Consider the following 20,849-nt stretch of genomic DNA (forward strand, 5'->3'; position numbering starts at 1 on the left):
CAACAGATATGTTTGGTTGCGCCAGCTTTGAAGGCGACAACCCCACTTTCCAGGCCGTGAACAGAAGCTTTTAGCTTGTCCGTATATTTTTTAACCGTTGCCATGATACTGGAATACCAGATTGCATTTACTGTGTTGCCGGAACGCATGTTTTAGCAAAGTTCTAGCTCCCCATACGAAAACGTTTACATATGTATGTAAACGTATACGTTTACATACGTGTCCATATACTTTTTAACATTACCGTGTTACTGGAATACTGGATTGCGTTTACAGTGTTGCCAGAACACACTTTAACAAAGTTATAGCCCTGTATGTGTCCGAATACTTTCTAACATTACTGTGTTACTGGAACACCAGATTGCATTTTCCGTGTTGCTGGAACTTGTTTTAGGAACGCCCTAGCCTCCTAGCGAACATCTACATAAATGTATACGTTTACATACGTGTCCGTATACTCTAACATTACTATGTTACCAGATTGTATTTAGTCTAACTGGAAACGCACGTTTTAGCAAAGTTATAGCCGTGTACGTGTCCTTATACTTTCTAACATTACTGTGTTACCGGAACACTGAATTGCATTTACACTGTTGCTGGAACGCATGTTTTAGCAGTGTTTTAGCTACCCATACATAAACGTATATGCACGCGTCCGTACGTTACCATGTTACCGGAATACCAAACTGCATTTACTGTGTTATCGAAATGAATGTTTTGGCAATGTTTTAGCTCCCCATATGTAAACGTTTACAATTATGTTTGCGTAAACCAATAAATGATGATGATAACTACATTTAAATTATATCTAATTTAGATAAGATTCAATCACTGCTGCGACAAGATCGTAATATAGGCTTTTAGCTTGTACTGTACTCAGGTATACGCCAAGGGGTGTAGGAATACTAGGTTACCTGCCAATGGTAACCACATCTTGCGACGCTGTGTGCAACCACAACTACAGAAATGTTTGTTTTCAGCTAGTGTTGTAGAGAAAAAGGAACATTAAAAATGCAACCCATTCGGAATTATGCCTCTGCAAGAAATTTCCACCGGCAGAAAAGTAGAATGCAGCGTGCTTCTGCAATAAAAGTTTTGTGCTTGTCTAGCTCATCTCAGCCCCTGCCAGGTGGCAGCACCTATCCGGCCTCTCGCGTTAACCCGGCTCAAACAACACGGTCACAATTCGCCCTCGCACTTACATTTGTTTTGACTCGGCAGTCGGAGTCTCCGTAAAGCGGATCTCGTGAGTAGCCACAAATGATGTGAATTCACGAGGTAAAGCCGTAAACGTAAAAGGTATCCGGTGAGTAGGTTACATTCCATAGTAGGTTACATTCCATGCGCAGATTTCGTATGGTATTCCGGTAACACGTTAACGTAAAAAGTGTACGGGCAAGCTAAAAATGTTCAGACCCCCACCCCCCTCCATACCTCTGTATTCCTCTAACAGCCAGAATATTGCAGATGAACTAAAACACTCTAATCTGCACCCAGATCTCAGCACATGAGAAGTTAATGCATGCATGGGGTTGCAAACCCACACGGCAAGTAGCCATGCCAAATCCAGTGCAATCTGTGTGCCTGTGCTTTTCAAAGCGAGAACATTTTTCTCGGTAGGCCACTAGGTGAAACAACTATTAGAAGAGGGGGTGCACATCAACGAACATGCATCGAAAAGGAGCCAAGAGGTGGTGCTCCATCGTGCCAATCCTTTTTCAGACTTGGGTCCCTCTAACAGTAAAATGGAGGAAACACTTCGTGCATTTTTTTAAAGTTTATCACTGGCATGGAAACACTTTGCAGCCACATTATAGGCATCACGCTAGCATTTCTTAAATCACTGGGACTAATTCCAGCAATTAAATGTAACAGACACTACAAGCTTGAATGCAACCTCTAGCGACCCTGTCCTACTGTGAGGTAAGGCACGACGAAGGTTTCTGAACTGGAAAACTCTGCAAGCACCGTATAAAAAAAAAAGATGAAAAAAAAAGCAGGGTTCTGAAATCAAAGTACACATATTAAGGGGTGACATGGCACTTGAAAAAAAAAAAATTACTTGATCAATTTTGACGAAATTTCCCGAGTTTATGTATGTGCGCTAATTTCAAATATGAAAATATTTTTCTAGTATAATGTGTATTTTTTGAAATACAAAATATTTCATGTGCCTTTTGGGGAGCAAGACTTTCTAAATTGAGTGAGTAACAAATTAAATCAGCATATCACGATAACCTGGAATCAGAACTGTGTGCAGTGCAACAAAAATAGATGTTCTAAACTCATTTCAACAAAAGTTCTGGTATGTTGAACATTCACAAGTGAAATTCCAGTTTGAAATTGACTCACTAGCGAATGTTCAACATACCATAACTTTTGCTCAAATGGGTTTAGAAAATCCATTTCTGTTGCACTGCACACAGTTCTGATTCCAGATTATCGTGATATGCTGATTTACTATGTAACTTAGTTTAGAAATAATCTTGCTCCCCAAAAGACACATGAAATATTTTCTATTTTAAAAACACACATTATACTAGAAAAATAATTGCATATTTGAAATCAGCACACAAATATACATAAAGTCACAAGTTTCATCCAAATCGATCAAGAAATAAAGAAAATTTTCTAAGAGCAGTCCCCCCCCTTAAGAAACAAAATGAGCGAGAAAAAGAAAGGAAAAAAGTCAACGAAGATGCTCTCTGAAACTGGAAAAGAAATATGAAATAATGGGGAAAAAAGCAAGGAAATGTGAAATCACACTTAGCAAGAAGAAAAAAATGGCGAAGTCGGCTCATGAGTAAAAATGGCAAAAAAAAAGAAAGCGCACGAGAGAAGAAGAAAAATAAGAGGTGAACATAAAGTGGCCAAAAGTTAAGTTTGAGGAATAAGTACCCTTAGTTATCAAGTACTGGAGAAGAGAGACATGTTGCTAATGCATGTATATGTTGCTACAGAACAAATACAGGCAAAGGCAAGGCAGTGACAATGTCTTTGTAAACATGAGGAGTTAACAGAGTGACACACTACACAGTAGAATCTTGACTAATTTTCACTTGTGTAGGGAAGGGGTACTTTATGTATGTATGTACATAGTGCATGCATTTGTATGTGTGCACATATATATACACATAGAATGTGAAAACTTGGGGTGGGAGGTTGAACCTCCCAAACCAGTCCACAGCCTATGCCACCGTTCGCTGCCTTTATTGCTGTGAAAGCTGCTCCACAGCTTACAACTACGTGCCTGGCTCTTTGTAGGCTCTGGCATGACAAATGAATATTACAGCACTACCACTATGAAAGCAAGATCCTCATTTCCACCAGAGCCAATTCCAGAAGAGCACGATCGCCCCGACATTCAGTAACAAGTAAAACACTGCGCGTAACTACTTCACTTTCTCCCAATCGCGGCTAGTGAGGCAACGGACAAAAACAAAAAACAGAAGGGAAAGCGATGCAGCATGCGGGGACAAGGTGAGGACAGCCCAAGCAGAGCGGCAGAATGATGCCGCCCACTGCGACACTGAGAGAAAAGATGCAAAGAAAAATAAAAAGAAAGAATATCGCCAAGAGAGTGGGAAAAGCGATGGGGCGTACCTGTTCATTGAGGTTGGACACCAGAAGCACGCAGCTCGTAGTGGCCTGTCCCGGAAGCCGGATACCGGCCATGCCGAGAGCGGTGGCTGCGGACGGAGCCGATGGCGACAGGGCGAAGCCACCCAGGGGCAGCCCTGCACAGCCGTCAGGTGCGCGCGTCAACTACAGACTCGCAGTTGGCGGTCGATTGAGCGCGTGTGCAAACAATAACGTGTGAAAAGGAAACCTGCTGGCAGCTGGAACATGGAGCTACATTACTATCACATTACTATACCCCGCTTCACACACAAGCTGCAACGCTGTGGAAGCTATGCACAAAGTTCGGTCAGCAAAATGTACAACTCCACGCGTCTGTTGGTCGGATTTCGTCGTCGTAAACACTCGTGCGAGCCTAGCACGAGTTTGCACATGAGTCACGACGGGCTGCGAACAAAACACACACACACACACACACACACACACAAAAAAGACAAAGAAACGGGGAAAAAAAAAAACCAAAGAGATGCTAAGTGATTCAGCCGTATAATGGTCTCTATTTGTAAAGCCCAAAATATCTTCAATTATTACTCGCTGTAGAACGAAAATTTCGTTTTGCCTGATAAGAGCCCTGAACTATTTCTTAAATGCATCTACCCTTCAAGACATCCCGCTAGCGTCCATAGCGTTGCACCTGATGTGTGGAACAGATTATAAACAGCAAGTATCCTCAGCCAAAAGGAAATGCTACATTACACAGCGGCGGTGCAAACCCCGAGAGCTGGAAGCATGCTGTTTAGATGGCATAAAAAAAAATTCTAACCTCTCACTAAAAATAGATTTTAAAAAATAGGGTCCCACACTATGCTGGTTCTTTCTCTACTGCTGCAATAACAGCCTTGTGGGCTCCTTTTCAATTAGTTGCCAAGCCACATATAATATTCATGCAATTTTGCATTACTTGGACCCCTCGCTTTGCTGTACAAGCTACAAGAGAACCTGACAGTAAGTCAAACCATTAAAAGCAAGCTGCACTACACTGCAATACAGCGTTGAAGATACAGGCATGGGAGGTTGCAAGGCTTGTACAGAAAGCTAGTAAGCTTGATTTAGTTGAATATTAATGAACAAAAAAAAAAAAAGAAGAAAGATAACCCTGCCAATATAGCTACGCCTTGAGGCTGACATTTCAAACTGGCAACTGCACGATCATATCCAAGAGTTCTACAGCCACCAGCTCTCACAAGTACCACACTGATTTAAGTACATACACACACAAAAGACACACAAACACAGATGGCTGACAAGGCATTGAAAATGCTAGAGTGACAAATCTGACAAAGCAGTAGCAGTAGCAGCAGCAGAAGCAACAGCAACAATAGAAGTGAGAACAGAGCAGCCTGCAAAGTTTAACCCCTAAAGTCAAACTCCATTGTGTGTGAAACTAGTTTTTCCAGCAGATCCACGTCAAGACGTGCCAAGAACTATCTGCGCAGTTTACTTCCTAAAAGTTCTTCCACAATGGCTCCTCGCTTGTTCCATAGCAGCATTTTCATTTTAAAACGAGTAACCTCCGAAATGTCACTGCTGCAATTCTCCAGAAATTGCAAATTTGGCCTTAACAGCACAGAAAAGGTGGCGCGCTGTTCTGTCTTCAGCCCTGTATGAAATTTCAACTGTAACAGCACAAACCAATAATGCAGTACAGAAAAGCCTCTATGCTAATGTCAGCCATAGTGATGCCATTTAGCACTCGTACCGATGTCGTTTATTGTGAATTTGTGTTGCACTATTTAGCATTTACACGTGACCACCATAACTATGCTCAGCTGTACAAGTGAACAAAAATATGAGATAAGTCCAATTCGTTCCTGTTTAGTAGTTCCTGACTTCATCTATAGTTGAGTACAACATAAGAAGGCGCGAGAGGCCCCACCCAGATGACTGAAGCACGGCAGCTGATTGCCTCTGTGAGGAATTAAACAGAGCCCGCTCATGGTCTCAGCCATGTGCACCATTAGCAAAATAACCAGTTGTCCGGTTCATGATGTCAGTCTAGATTGTCAATCTAGACTGTGCGCCTGTTGGTGCAGGCTTGTGTTTGCCAGCCTTTGAGGTAAAAATGCCACTGTCTTCTAAAGTTGTACCCGACTACAGCCTCAAACAAACAGCCAGTTCAGATTCTCTACTTTCCTTAAAGGGATACTGAACAAAATTTTCGCCTCCAAGATTTTCAGCCAAATTGAATGATTGGGTGCTGAAATCGATAGACACAACCTTCATTTCAGGCAGAAACCCAAGGAAAATAATTTAATGTTTTTCAGAAACTGCCGCGTCTAGCGGCTGCGCCGTGAACTAGAGGAGGTGATGTTTGGAGACGTTTCGTGCACCGGAAATGGGTATGCCAACAATGCCAGCTGTCGCATGCGTCTCTCAATCCACTCAACACCCACTATGGTTCCTAGAACTACTACACGCACAGCACTGGCAGCAAACAATGCTCCCGGCTGGGGTAAAGCCCCTAAATGGTGGGGCACATCTCCGCGCCTTTCTGAATGGGGAGAATGAGATGTAAAGGAGAGGTGGAGAAAAAGAACAGGGGGGGGGGGGAACACATGCACGCTGCATGCGCCACGGTGAATGTGACGTCAAGGCTCTCGCTGGCGTGCAGCCACCGTGTGCTGGCAATCCTCCAAAAATACAGCCCAGTGTTTAAAAATACGCGAAATAAACTGTTTACTGGAACAGCCATGTCTTCAGAGTAGAATTTTGATGTTTTCGGCAGTTTGTCCCAATTTTTTGTTCAGTATCCCTTCAACTCAGCAATACCGGTGCAAATACCAAACGCAATGATAACAAAACAATACTATAAAATCAAGTAACTTCAAGAAATCAGTGAAGGCCTTGGTGCAAGAAGCGTGTCAAGTGCAAGAGAAGAAGGAAGCAACATTCTACGAGGCACTCTAAGGGGACAGCACAGAGCCACCTACCCTGCTTCTTGTCAAACTGATCTCCTGCGGCAGTGTTTTAAAACAAGCAGCGTTAAAAATGGTTGAGGAAGTGGGAGGGAAGAAGAGCAGAGGAGGAGGAAGAAGAAGAGTTCGTGACACAGCGTGAGAAGAAGCCAGAGAAAACCGGACAAAACAGCAGAGGCACAACACATCATCAAGGCTATAATACAGTCGAACCCGTTTATAACGAACTCGAAAGTGTCGCGAAAAGTGGTCGTTATATCAGTAGTTCGTTGTATATGGACTCGCCCTTAAAAACGTGCGCTTTGCGGCCAAACCGTTTTTTTCCCCTTTGTGCACTTTTATTAAAGTGCTAGCAACTCCTTCGGTGACAAGCTAAGCCTTTTCGCGTCGTGAAGCGACGCCCGCTGCGTGCTCACGAGTGAACTAACCGCCTTTGCAATGAGCTGACACCGTTTCACCGGAGCGCGGTACCGCGACGTGGAGCCGATTGTCCCTGGCTAGTTGCGTGCAGCGCGTCGCCTACTCGGGTCGCGGAATCACTGCCGGGCCGCTTGCTGTATGCGCGCGTTTGTACGTTCTTCGTGCTTGCTTCACTCCGGATCGTGCACGGATGCGGCGACTAGCCTCTTTGGTAAACGCGGCGAAAACAAGCATTTTCCAAGCAACGCGCACTACGTCTCCGCGATGCTCTCGCGGCCCTGCACGACGATGCGCGGCGCACTTCAGTTGTCACCTAGTCAAACATGCAGTATACGCTCGCTGTCAGTGCATCGACGTTTCTCGGTGCTCGCGCTGCTCAAAAACAGCGAGCTACTTTCGTTTCTACAACGCGACGCGCACTTTAAAGCGGTCTCGCACGACGCGGAGGCGGCAAACTTGCGAACAGCAGCATGGCTAAGCATGGCGCGCTCGTACCGCCATCAATCCGCAGTGTACAGTGTACGCCACACGCGCAGCCGAGCAGATATCTAGAGATGACTGTGATAAGGTGGTCGGCTATAAGGCATAACGGCACGTTTATCGACGGCCGCCACCTCGCCTTCGCTCTTTTCTGATGCTTATCCGTGAAGGCATCGACGCAATCGCGCGCAAGTCGTAATCACCGATCGACCTGTTTCTGCCGCTACCGAAAAGACAGACGACTTTTTGCGGCACATTGTGGTGTCGATGAGTTTAAGGACGCAGTGAACCTTTTTGCGATGGAAAGTTATCGCGGTTATCGCTTCTTGCATTTATGCCTTCTTGCGTTCCAAGGCATTGTTTGAAAGCTGACCGCAAGGCTTCATGCTGCCTACTATTTTTTTTTCCTCACTGCCATTCTACCACTGAAGAAACGTCTGGAAAGTGGGCGACCTCGCTCGCAGCGTCCGAACTCTGCGTGCGGTGCTCGCCGATCTGGGTATCTTAGTCGCGAGTAAACGGGAGCGGGGCACGCGCGAGCGCGCGACCCTGTCATGCTTTAGAAGGCATGCTTTAACTTTTTTTCGCTTCGTATGCGCCATATTTTTACCGCGACCGCGTCTCAAGTGTTCGTTGTAAAAGTAGGAGGCTTTGAAAAATGTTCGCTATATCTGGACGCAGCTTCAATGGTTAGCATAGGAAAATCGTAAGTGCACCCAAATATGGTCGTTATAACCGATAGATCGTTATATGTGGGATCGTTATAAGTGGGTTCGACTGCTATAAGTAAACACTGCTACTGCAACATAAGCACAAAGACACACAGACTGTCACTACCACAAACACAGAGTGGGTCGATTCCACGAAAGATCGAAAAAGGGTGTATATTTGATGTTTCCGATTTTCCTGATAATTTTGTATGTTGTGCACATATGATTGCACAGCACGAAATCGCAGTTCGTTTTCAAATAAAAATTTTTTTCAACACAGCAAAATTCGACAAGTGTCGCCAGTTGACGATGACCATTTTACGAAGAATGCGTTTTCGTAACTTCGGAACCATGCTGGCAGCCACTGAAGCTATATATTACAAATATCTTTCTTTTTGGCGGAAGTAGAAGTAAAGAGGAAATAGCTCTTATCATTTCATGGAATTCTGAGTAAATTATGTATTTTTAAAAATTCACGAAAAACGCTGCATTTTTGAAAATCAGTCAAATTTGGGACGCTATGGCTACTTCTGTGAACATCTTAGCTTGTTCATATTTGCAATATGAATAGGCCTTTATGTGAGTAATGAACGTCTGCATTTCTATTTCTCTAATAATTTTCAAAGTAGTACATTTTCATGCTCGAAACACCAAAAAGAGAAAAGTGCTCATCCATTCAAAAATCTATAATAAAAAAAAACCCAATCTCAATTTTGTTCAAAGTCCCCCAAAATGTTCTCAAAGGACTGCAGAATGATATTATGAAAAAACATGTTGCATCATTTTTATTAGAGCAAAAGCAGAAAATGTCAAACATTGTGTTTCCAGAGCGTGGTGGCCACTGCGTAAAGGACATCTCAAGTAACGAGAAAATACAGTAACACGTCTTTTTTCTTCTCTGAGTTTCGCTAAACAGCAGTAATGATCTATTGTTGGAAAGTGGGAACTGTTTTGTAAAGAAAAAAAAAAAAGAGCGTTCCAATTAAATGCATTTGCGACACCACTTACATTCCTTGTCGACGGGCAGCACGGACATTTTCATTCCTCTGGATAATTTTTTTTTAGTAAATGCGCTTATATAAAAGTAACGAAGCTAAACGCGAAATATGTGTAGCTGAGTCGATCATGCATTGTAAGAATGTGAGAAATCGCAAATGGCGGCAGTGGTGAACGGCGAGTACCGCAGTGCAACCTAAGCACAGCAGCCACACATTGTTTGCCAGGCTTTGTCGCTATGCATGAGAAAAAGCTGGGGTGTCGATTGCGTTGGTTACACGATACATTTTTCACCGCTCGTCGCTCTCCCGCCCGGTCTCTGGATCCGCACAGTGCGGATCGTGTGGCCCGCGCTACAAGCACTCGTGTAAACGGAGTAGCATGCGTTAGGCGGTCAGGTGCAAAGGGCGGCGCGATGGACGCCCGCCTGAGCAGACGACAGCAACGAGTACGGCTGTGCCAGTCAGCCGAACACCACCTGAGATAGAAGTTAAGCATCCACATTGTGCTTCACTTTGATGCGATCACTATCCTACGCTCTGAAGGTGGCTATGCGTAAGCGTTATAGCCGTGGCCGAGATTTTGTACGGACTGCCTCGTGGTGCACAAAAAGAAAATTCCGCTGCAGCAGAATTTTCGTTACGTAGAAGATATCGCATCGAGACTCTTTTGCGGAGGGTCATGAAGCAGGATGCGCGCTCAATTCAAGAGGGAGACCAGATCTGCCAGCACTCCTTCAAGAGAAAGAAGGATATGCAAAACAAAGCAGATGCAATGCAAACAAAACGTGTTTTGTCCGTGGCCAGAACTGCTGCCACCAATCTTCACGTAACCGATTCTTTTTAAACTCTGCATTGATCACATAAGGTTTGACAACGTACACATTTGGGCCAACAAAAAACACACCTCTTGGCGACCGCTCTCCAGAAATTCATTTCCATTCATGAAGAGACCTTGGCTTTTATACCAATCTCTCAATTCTGGCACAGCACATCATCATAAGAGACGCATGGAGGGAATGCGTTCTTTAGCACTCAAGATATGAATTATACTCAACTGAAAAAGATGAAAGAAAAGGAGGCTACAACTGAAAGTGCATACTGTGGACTGAGGGATGTCTAACACTGGCGTGAAGTCGCAAACCACGCGAATGCATTTAATTGGAACGGTCTTTTCCTTTACAAAACAGTTCCCAATTTCCGACCATAGATCATTACTGTTGTTTAGCGAAGCTCAGAAAAGAAAAAAGACGTGTTACTGTATTTTCTCGTTACTTGAGATGTCCTTTACGCAGTGGCCACCACGCTCTGGAAACACAATGTTTGACATTTTCTGCTTTTGCTCTAATAAAAATGATGCAACATGTTTTTTCATAATATCATTCGGCAGTCCTTTGAGAACATTTTGGGGGACTTTGAACAAAATTGAGATTGGGTTTTTTTTTATTATAGATTTTTGAATAGAGGAGCACTTTTCTCTTTTTGGTGTTTCGAGCATGAAAATTTACTACTTTGAAAATTATTAGAGAAATAGAAATGCAGACGTTCATTATTCACATAAAGGCCTATTCATACTGCAAATATGAACAAGCTAAGATGTTCACAGAAGTAGCCATAGCGTCCCAAATTTGACTGATTTTCGAAAACGCAGCGTTTTTCGTGATTTTTTAAAAATACATAATTTACTCAGAATTCCATGAAATGATAAGAGCCATTTCCTCTTTACTTCTACTTCCGCCAAAAAGAAAGATATTTGTAATATATAGCTTCAGTGGCTGCCAGCATGGTTCCGAAGTTACGAAAACGCATTCTTCGTAAAATGGTCGTCGTCAACTGGCGACACTTGTCGAATTTTGCTGTGTTGAAAAAAATTTTTATTTGAAAACGAACTGCGATTTCGTGCTGTGCAGTCATATGTGCACAACATACAAAATTATCAGGAAAATCGGAAACATCAAATATACACCCTTTTTCGATCTTTCGTGGAATCGACCAGTGATGTATTGAAACAACATTTAACAAGTAGTAATCAGAATCACAGTGTTCTCTACGACATTTCAGTAGGAGCGGGCGATATTATGAATATCAGAGACTCACTGGTCATATTTGCTACCACAGAATATAGTGCTCACAGGTAAGCATCATGGGATTAAAGCAGCATCAAAGGGACAGTAAAAAGAAAAACAATTTATCTTGTATTAATTAAATCAAATTAGTGACGGCACAGTAGCATTATTCTATCATGGCAAGCTTTAGAACAAACGAGTTATACTACAATTATTATTCTAAACTGAATGTGTTGTACTTTATTATTGCCCGTTTAAGTAAGAAAATAGAGAACTTATTACACGCAAGTTGTTGCAGATCCAAACCTGCGTAATGAATGTGCAGTGTAGACCGTTTCTGAAACGAGCAGGCCTCACCACATCACTTTCGCTTGCGACTAACGTAGCAGGTCATGCACTGAAGGCACAAAGGCGCACAAAAAGGTGCACGTGTTTGACATGCAGCGTATGTTACAGCTGCCATATGCGAAGCATTTCTATTTCATAGGAATGAAGGAAAGAAGATGGTTTTTTTAAGGGCTCGTTTCTCTTTGTTAGACACAATATTAATGAGAACTAACAGACAATAATGCCAAGGAAAGTATAGGGGGTTTTACTTCTAACAATTATCATGAATCACAAATGTGCCGCACGAATTGGATAACCTTCTGAGCTGCGGCTGACGTGGTTGAAATTAAAGTTACAATATGTTTAGACCTTCAATGGCCAGAAGTGGTCTGAGGACAGTTAATCATACTCGATAAAGAGTACAAGAAGGAACACAGAATGTTGCACTGAATAAAAAGTTATGAACTTGTGACCTTTCAGGAGGTCCGCACATGGGCCTCAAACTCACTGCTGGAATTCATTTATTTAAGATACTCTCAATGTCTAATGGTGCTACAGAAGAGAGTGGTTCCCACATATTGTACAGTTAGATAAAGCAGCTTCAAAAGATGGATGATATGGAATTTGCATAAGATCTTTCCTCGGACAGCTGGCAACGTTTTCTGCATTCTCGAGCATCTCAGGTTTTAACAGCAGAGCTGTTTAAGCTTTTCGTCCTGGCGTTTTGCATGACCGGAAAACCGAGCTGCGCCTCGCGCATGCAACGCACTAACTCAGACTGCGCGCACTCTCTTCACACCCTTCATCTAAGGTTTGACTGTAAATAAAGACAGTTTGTTCTGGCCGACGCGCATTCGAGAAATTAAGATAGTTATAGTACATTTTTCTGTACTGCCTAGTAATTTGGCGAATAAGGCCTGTGGCCAGCACACCCATTGAGGTTGACACGTTGGATGTACAATAAAGGCGTTTCTTCAATGTGTGTGCCTTCTGAAGAAAACAAAAAAGAAGCACAGAACAGATAAATGGAAGAGAAAGGAGAGAAAGAAACAGAGAGAGAGAAGACCTAGCTAATTAACACCATCTTAATTAAGACCATGCTAATTAAGGTCATACTAATTATGACCACGTTAACTGAGACCGTGCTAATTGGGACCTTGCTCGTTAAGACCTTGCTAATAATCTAGGTCGGCCACAAGCTCTGCTGTTAGTCCAGTCTTGCATTACTAGTGCAAGCTGCCCACATTTCTGTTATTACCATTTTCCAAGCCAAGCCACATGGCCATTGTGAAGAAGCTTGCGGGGAAAAAAAAAGCACTGGCAACACAAACACGAGAGAAAATTCACACGAGTTACTGCTGCGTGGTATTGGTAACTGCAATAAGGCTCAGAAGTAGGGCAAAACAGATCAGCTACACCTTCGCAGAAAATACCAGTGCATTCCAGCATTGTGTCCTTACTGAAAAGTGGCTGCTCAGGCAAGGAACCAAGTACATGCTCTCGGGCTTAGTAGCGCAGCGACATAGCCGTTAAGCTACACAACAGCTAAGGCCCCACATTTAATTGACAACAACCCGCATCTTCATTTGCGCATTCCTTCCCCCTCCACTTTCTCTAGGCCCCAAACTGGCCATGGCAAATTTTTTTTCACATCTCGTGCTCCCATTAAATTTAGAAGTCCTTACCACCAAGATTGAAGAAACTTCCCACTATTCACATGCTTTAACCCGACAAAACATAGATATGATTTATCAAGAAAAAATTTGTACCTTTGTTGAAGTCAGATTAATTAACACACTAACATTTGGTTCCCTTTCTCCCAAATTGCAAATGGCTCCAGCATGTCAAACACTCTATGAGCAGCTATACATTAAATGCCACAGTTAATATAAAAATTTTGAGGCATCGAACTCAGCTTGACGAGGTTTTTATGTTGGAGGGATTATGGCCTCAAGCGTAACCTTTGATATTTTCTTCAACTTGCCAATTTATTTATTTGCAAATCACTATTCACTTTTTATTGTTCGTCAGCCTCTGACACTCTGCAAAAGTAATCTCTGAAGGCCTACACCGTTTCCAGAACAACGGATACTGAATCGGACTGTTTCATACCTTGAGCAAGAAAGAATGGCTTATGTTGTTATAGTACCGTAACAACAGTGGTTTAGCAATAGATGTCTTGGACTGGGTGTAAATTTCGACAGAATCTCTCTCTGTGCAAGGTCTGCTTTTGGCAAGGGACTGTTTTCTGTAAAATGTTAGTACCAGCTCGAGACATCACTTGTTTGGCCACTGTTATGTCTCTTTTTACGCAAGTCCCTTATCATCTTGTACTTTTCAATCGAGGAATCGCAGCTAGTTACAGATGCCAAGAGAAAGATAAACACCATTCGATCTAGCAGTGACCAAACACAGCTGAAAAAGAAACAACATCACCACTAGACACTGTCCCACCAACAACCACCACCAAAAAGACTTCTCCTCAGTCCTTCTTCTGCAAGGAGCTAAAACAAACACTGCACTGGCTGGAAAACCTCAACTGCACACAAACACACAATGAAGGCATGCACACGTTTGATTTGAGCCCAGTGCGGAGGAATGCGAACTCCACCTGCGGACACACCCCTGAGAGTACTGTGTGGTGCTAGTACTTTTATGTAGCGATAGCGACTGAGTGAAGCTTGGCAGAATGAGCAGCAGCAAAAGCATCAGCAGCAAAGGAAAAGTGGCAGAGAGAAGACATAACAGAACAAAACAGTGCACGAGAGAGGAGGGAGGAAGCGGGGTGGGCGAGGGGGTTTTGGGGGAGAGCTCCTACCTGCTGTGGCGCTGGCGGCATAGGCAGCGGTTAGTGGGGAGGTCAGGCCCGGGCCGGCGGCAGCAAACGGGGACGCCAGTATACCCAACGAACCTTTTGTTCCCGTGCCAATTTCCAAAAAGAGGAGAGGGGGAAGGGGGAAGTGAGGAGAGGTAGGTGATGGCATCTATCTCTTTTGTTGCTTATCTCTCTATTCAGAGAGAGGGCACTACAACATCATGCACTGCCTCATTCCGTAGTGCTGGCGGTGGAGCGGAGAGGGGGTTGTGGGAGGGGCTGGTGTCAACCAAACAAACAAACAAAATACTTTCCTGCAACTCTTTTTTTTTTGTCTATGCACCTCAGAGACTGTTTTAAGAAACAAGGTGGAAGCACCATAGGCCAGCGGAAGACACAGATATGATCTGTCCTCGCAATTTGAAAGGCTACAGCCTGTAGGCTAAAGTACGGTCCTAAGTGCTCTGCAGTTTTCCTTCACTCATCCATGACCACTCACCACAACATTACAATTAAAACCCGAAACATTACCATTAAAACCCGAAAATGAGAATACCAATAATGTTGGCAGCCAGAAATGACCCACGCTTCACTGCTCGGATGTTGTGCACTGAGCTAAGCCAAACTAGAGCTTGCGAATGTTTGCACCTCTTGTCCTAACTACAAACGTGCACGTAAAGCCACGAGTGCTTTCAGTTCCCTGGCGCCCTTGCTTCAAGGCAAGCGATCTGAGCTGCTGCAGCAAATGCATACTGCATTCCTCAAATCTTGCATATGCAACACGTTACGCTACACATTCAGTGCCCACTGTACTTAAGGCTGGAGTGCCCCTCGTGACATTTTAACTATGCGAGCAATTAGAAGAATTTTGCAAGCTTTCTAGAAAGCCAACAGCTAGTACCAGCCACGCAACGATCATGTGTATTGGCAGCCTATAAAAAGGCAGCTTGTCAAAAGCATTCTTTGATATGACAAGCCCCCAGTACCAGTACCTGTCGGACAAGTGGTTAAGGAATCAAAGTGCACTAAACCGCGCAAATTAAGCAAAAGGACAGTTCACGGCGAGCATTCCATAACTTTAGGAGTAGCTACTCGACTTGCTTCAACATCAGGAAAGTTACACAAGGGGTAAACAAACGCACACTGTGCAGCGTCTGCATGCGGTTCCTAACTAAAGCCACCACCTGCTCCCACATCCCGTATCCCTTCGACCGCAAATACTACCATAAAAAAATGTCAGAAACGCTCAAACAAGTAGACAAGGGACTCTGTACATACTCAACGACATGGCGCAGTGCATACACGTGAGTAGGACAAAGCTAGATCTCTCTCACACGTCTTAAGATCGGCAAAATGCAACCTATTCATCACGGCGGTAGCCCGATGCGAAAATCTTGAAGGAGGGCACAGTTTTAAATCTTCAGAATGTTAAATATACCTGAATTATATTTCATTCATTATGGCCAGTGTAGGCCCATTCGGTAGAGTGGACCCAGAAAGCTCAGCTCAGCGAATCACTCGATGACTGAATTAGTATTTTCCAGATAGTAATTCTGTCTCTAAAGGGGCATGCAAATGGAGAAGTGTAAAGTTATTGGCAGCAAAGTGGCAATCATAAACACCTAAAAAAAAAATGGGCGATTCATGAGAGACCCTTGGCACACACCCCTTTGACGTCGTGCTGACATTTTCAGTGCTGCGGTTTGGCAACATGAAGGAGGAGTCGTGTCGTATAGCTAACTAGGATTACATCTACATCTCCAACATAGATCCACATGCTTAAAAGCTTTGTCCTACTCACTACCACGCATTAAACATAGCAAAAAATCAAAACGAAAAACGAGACAACGGTTCAGTGCAAACGAAACACAATGGAAGCAAAACAAATGTAAAACAAAAGGCAGCACAATGTGACGTTGCAGCAAAACAGCAAAGCGGCTGGTCTTAGGTGCAGCAAATTTTTAGGTTGTCACATTCACTTCACCAAGTAAAGCGTTAAGTATGTTACAATTTTTAAAAATTAGTGATACTGAACACTAAAAAAATGCAACGCATAGGAACCTCTTATATTTTGCCTACATTCAAAGAACTCTTGTGTTGAAGGCTCTGAGTCATCGAACCAGTTAATGCGATCATTCCAACGCTCTCTGAAGGAAAGAAACACACATTCCACTGGACGAGCTGCGGGCCTATACTGTACCACGGAATATGGAATAATATTCAGTTTTCACCGTGACGAACTGCCTATCAAGAAGAACCAACACGGAATAGTATTCTGTGGTACAATATAGGCCAGCTGCACTTTTCAGTCCTATCTTAGTCACAAATCAAGGATTCTTCACACATTTCATGCGACAATTTAGTGGTGCCGTATGTGAAGTCAATTTAAAATCACATATAGACTACCACCACAGACTTCTCCCGAGTCACAATGTGTCACGTAGGAGCAGTTGCTTAGAACCAGCTGCGAGTACATAATCAAAGGAAAGACGGCAGAGACGGCGCTGCTCACCTGCCAGTCCAATGTCGAGGGTGGGATCCCCGGTGGGCAGGGTGGGGTTTGTGAAGTCGCGGCTCTTGTCGTTGTTGTACTTAACATTGAGGTTGGTCAGCTTGGAGTACTCGATGCGTAACGTGCAGCACGCGTTGTAGATGCTCTGCCCATCCAAGGCCTGAAGCGGAGAAGAGACGAATAATGATTTCATTAACTGCCATAACCTCACAGGTGTAACGCACTTCGTTCAGGTGAATCTAATGCAAGCCAAAAATTTTTTTTCTTTTCTCTCCATTTTTTTTATTCACAGGACACAGAGACAATCCCACGTACCAGCTTTGCTGCCTGGGCACCCATGACATCGCTGAACTGAATGAGGGCTTGGAATGAATCTGAAACGGACGGAGAGGCAGCTTCAGTAATGTGAACAATCACAAAAACAAATATAATAATGGGAGGTGCCAGAGCAGAAAATGCAACACAAGCTCACTGATGAAACAATCCTCCCATAGATCAACCAAAACATAACAGTTCTTTCTGCTGATGCTAGCAGTGGTCACCCTGAGCGAATTATTTGGCATCGTACAAGTGTGCTGCTTACTTCCAATGCATTAGAATGACGAGACATTCATTGTAAGTATACATATTTGCTGCCCCTTCAAGTCTGTCAAACATACGAGATTTGCTGTACTACATCCAATAATTAATTACCGGTGAACTCCTTTATAAGAAACACTGACGTAAGAGACAAATGAGTATCAGAGGCACCAGTGTGCCTGCATCAAAATAGTGTTTGATCAGAAAATGGGGATGTGGTACCCTGCTTATAAGAGACACCTCGTATAAGGGATAAGAACTGCTCCCCGGTGCATGTCTCTTATAAAAGCGTCAGCGACCAGAACTTAGAAAAACAACTCCTGTTGAAAGGTAATATGTAACACTATTTCACAGAAGCCACAGTAAGCCTCCAGCCTTCTCTCTGCCATGCAAGCCACAGTAGTTCGTAGTAGTTTGAGTAAACTTGCGCTATTGTGTTAGTATTATTGTGCTAACGGCAATAACATTTTAAAGGAAAGTAACACGAAAGTAATCTATTACATTTCTGAAATTGCTCGGTTACTTTCCTGGGGCTGTAATTGACCAATGTGATCAATTACCTTTTAAAGGAGGTAATTGTAATTGTAATCGGTTACTTAGTTGCTCTGACGTGTACAAATATGTTTTACACACACACGTCAAGGACAGAAAAAGTTTGAACTGGCATGAATCAGAGTGACGTGAGCAGTACTCACTGCTTTTGGTGAAGGTGACAATCTTGAGGACCTTTCCTGCCCTGCTGAAGATGCTGTGCAGCAGGTCCAGTGTCACTGGGTAGATCTGGTTGTCCACCACGACACGCAGCACCGTGTTAGCGCCACCACCTTCGCCTCCTTGGTTGGCCTGCACAGTCGTAATCGGCGAGACCGATCACCATGACTGGGCACTAACACTGCTACTTGCCTGAAACCAGAGCTGCAAAGGCACACCAGCTGCCAAAATTCTCCACTGAGGCCTCACTCCCAATTTTAAGTTTAACCCTTTGCAGTCCGGAACATTTTCCCACCTTTTACCTGTTCTGGTCCGTAACTAAAGACTCAAAGTTGAAGTAAAAGAAATGTGCTTACTATTTTACAGACGGAACATAATGTAGTGAGAAAACGCGTGCACGAATCAACCGCGAGAGAACTTGTCCAGCAGTGGCCAACCATGGACCGCTGCGGCCGCGCTGCTCTGTCCGGCATGGCCCGACAACGGACCACAAAAAAGTGAGCCCAATTTAGATTGGCACAGGAATCAAACAATCAATCAAAGGAACCAATATTTGTCCATGGGGCTGATGGAAAAAAAAAAAAAAGAAACCACAACTTGCAGCTTGACAAAGCTCCAGCCCCCTATGCAGTCACGCAGCAAGTGAGCGACAGTAGACTTTTAAATGTGTGCACGAAGCAACAGAACATACTCTGCTCAGTTACAGCCCCCCAAAAAATGTCAGCTCTGCCCACCCCCAGCCATCGCTTTCCCTCTCACAAAGAATTCGCGTAAGCACTCGGTCCAATAGCGCTTACTCATTTTCGTGACGTCAAGCACTTCTGCATTGTTTCAGACAGCCAGGCTTCCCCATACAGATCCCGGTTTATGTCGCTGGTTGTAGGTCAGAAACTTGAACGCCCTGGTAAATTTCCTCAGGGACTCCGACATCACTGCTCAGCGAAACGTAATGTTTTAGGTAGTAACGACAGATCTTTAACTCTTAATACGTGTAGTGTTTACATTAGCCCAGAAAAGGGTACTTATGGTTCAAGAGGCTAAGCACGACTGTCTTTCACAGGCAAAGGGCAGGCGCAAAGCAAAGCTGCCATTTTTTCATAGGTTGTAACCGAGTATAAGTAAAATATCATGCACACAGAAAAATCTCGTAACTATTATCACACTGCCATCCAACACGAGCGCTACCCACGAAACGGACAAGATTTTCTGCAGGACCCACCAGAGCACCATGGACGTTATCTGTCTTGAGCTCGCGATGGTTAGAGAACTGGACGTAGACCACCCGGCCGCGCACGGTCGGCGAGGCCTTGGCGAAGTAGTCGACCATGGCGACGGCTGAGCCCTCGTCGGCCATCTCGAGGAACGCCTGGTTCTTGCCCTTGAGCTGGAGCACGTTGGTCACCTTGCCAAAGGGCACGCCCAGGTGCACGATGTCCGTGTCCGTCGCGTCGTTCGGGATGTTCCTGATGTGCACCACCCGCGAGGGCTTGCCCGCTCCGACCACCACTTTGCCGCCTGTGTCGAGCTTTACCTGTGGGATCGCAATGCGGTCTGAGAGTGGTGCCAGTACTCCCCCCACACAAACAGCCTTAACATTTCCTCAACTACTGGAGAGTATAGTCATCATAAACAAAAATGCCTCGCAACAAACCAGTCTAGCCTAGAAATTGCATTTAGTCGCAATTTTAGACACTAGATAGCAGCACTTTCCTACTTGCCTTGCCTTAAAAGAGCACTGACACAAAAAATGTTTCCTCCCGTCCTTTTCTGCTGCAATAAGTAGCTAATGACGCACTTATCCCGACTGGAAACCTTGTTTGCTAATGCACACGACGGTTAATTATTTTGACTTTTTACGGCGCCCAGTTGCAGTTTGGGTTTTAGAAAGTGCAGAGAGAGGAGAGTCAAGGTTTAGTAAACAACTGGCACGTGAACAAACATGCACATGCAAGTGCCATGATAACTGCGACACAGAGTACACACAAGGAACATGACAGCTAACACAAACTCGTGTTGCACTAGGTGGTTGTTGGTTATTTACATTATAACCATGCTGATGTCTGCTTTGCGAGGTGCTCTGTTATGTGCTCAGTTGCGCGGCATACGCATTGAAACTGATTTTAGACATGTTCTAGGCTAAATTTGCCATTGATATTTTGTAATAATGTCTGTCGGTCCCTACAAATCCATCTCGCAAGTTAACTCGGCTTCAAAACTTTGTGTTGGCGCTACTTTAAATAAGAAAGAACGCCCACCTTTTTGGCATCATTGTTGTTATCACTGTGGTTGTTCTGTGGGCTCATGATGGTTCCATTGCTCACGGCGTTGGTCTGCGTCAGCAGCTCGTCCGATCCACGCTGCAAAAGATTAAAAATATTCGAAGGACAATTAAGCTCCATGTGCCCACACACAAGCAGCCCTCATTTTCAAGCAACGCTTTGTCAACGTGTTGAAAGAGCCCGTGTTGCTCAAGAACAAGCTTTAACGAAAACCATGAAATACCGCCATACAGAAGCCCACAATTTCTCAAGAAAGGCGCATCATCAGTGAAGGACAAAAATTATAATTATTACAGTACACACAAAAAAATGAACTACTAAACAATAAGGGGATAGCCATCGATGTGCACATGCAGCAGCTCCAGTTCGTGACAAGTGTTTTGGATTCGGGGACACATTCA

At 44.0% G+C, this 20,849-nt stretch overlaps 1 protein-coding gene across 5 annotated transcripts in view; it reads right to left on the reverse strand.

Moving 5' to 3' along the window:
• LOC119405997 (polypyrimidine tract-binding protein 1) overlaps window positions 1-20,849 on the reverse strand; it is a 150,622-nt gene that overhangs the window by 18,390 nt on the left and 111,383 nt on the right. For 4 of the 5 annotated variants that reach the window (XM_037672821.2, XM_037672820.2, XM_037672824.2 and 1 more), the window contains 7 exons: window positions 20,425-20,526; window positions 19,389-19,700; window positions 18,154-18,301; window positions 17,195-17,253; window positions 16,880-17,039; window positions 14,371-14,463; window positions 3,604-3,737 (listed from right to left, as the gene is read on the reverse strand). In XM_037672821.2, coding sequence (XP_037528749.1) covers window positions 3,604-3,737; window positions 14,371-14,463; window positions 16,880-17,039; window positions 17,195-17,253; window positions 18,154-18,301; window positions 19,389-19,700; window positions 20,425-20,526 — 1,008 coding nt within the window. The remainder of the gene's footprint in view (window positions 1-3,603; window positions 3,738-14,370; window positions 14,464-16,879; window positions 17,040-17,194; window positions 17,254-18,153; window positions 18,302-19,388; window positions 19,701-20,424; window positions 20,527-20,849) is intronic. The other variant, XM_037672822.2, reaches the window with a different exon arrangement.

The sequence above is a fragment of the Rhipicephalus sanguineus genome, chromosome 9, assembly GCF_013339695.2.
Source record: "Rhipicephalus sanguineus isolate Rsan-2018 chromosome 9, BIME_Rsan_1.4, whole genome shotgun sequence".
NCBI lineage: Eukaryota > Metazoa > Arthropoda > Arachnida > Ixodida > Ixodidae > Rhipicephalus > Rhipicephalus sanguineus.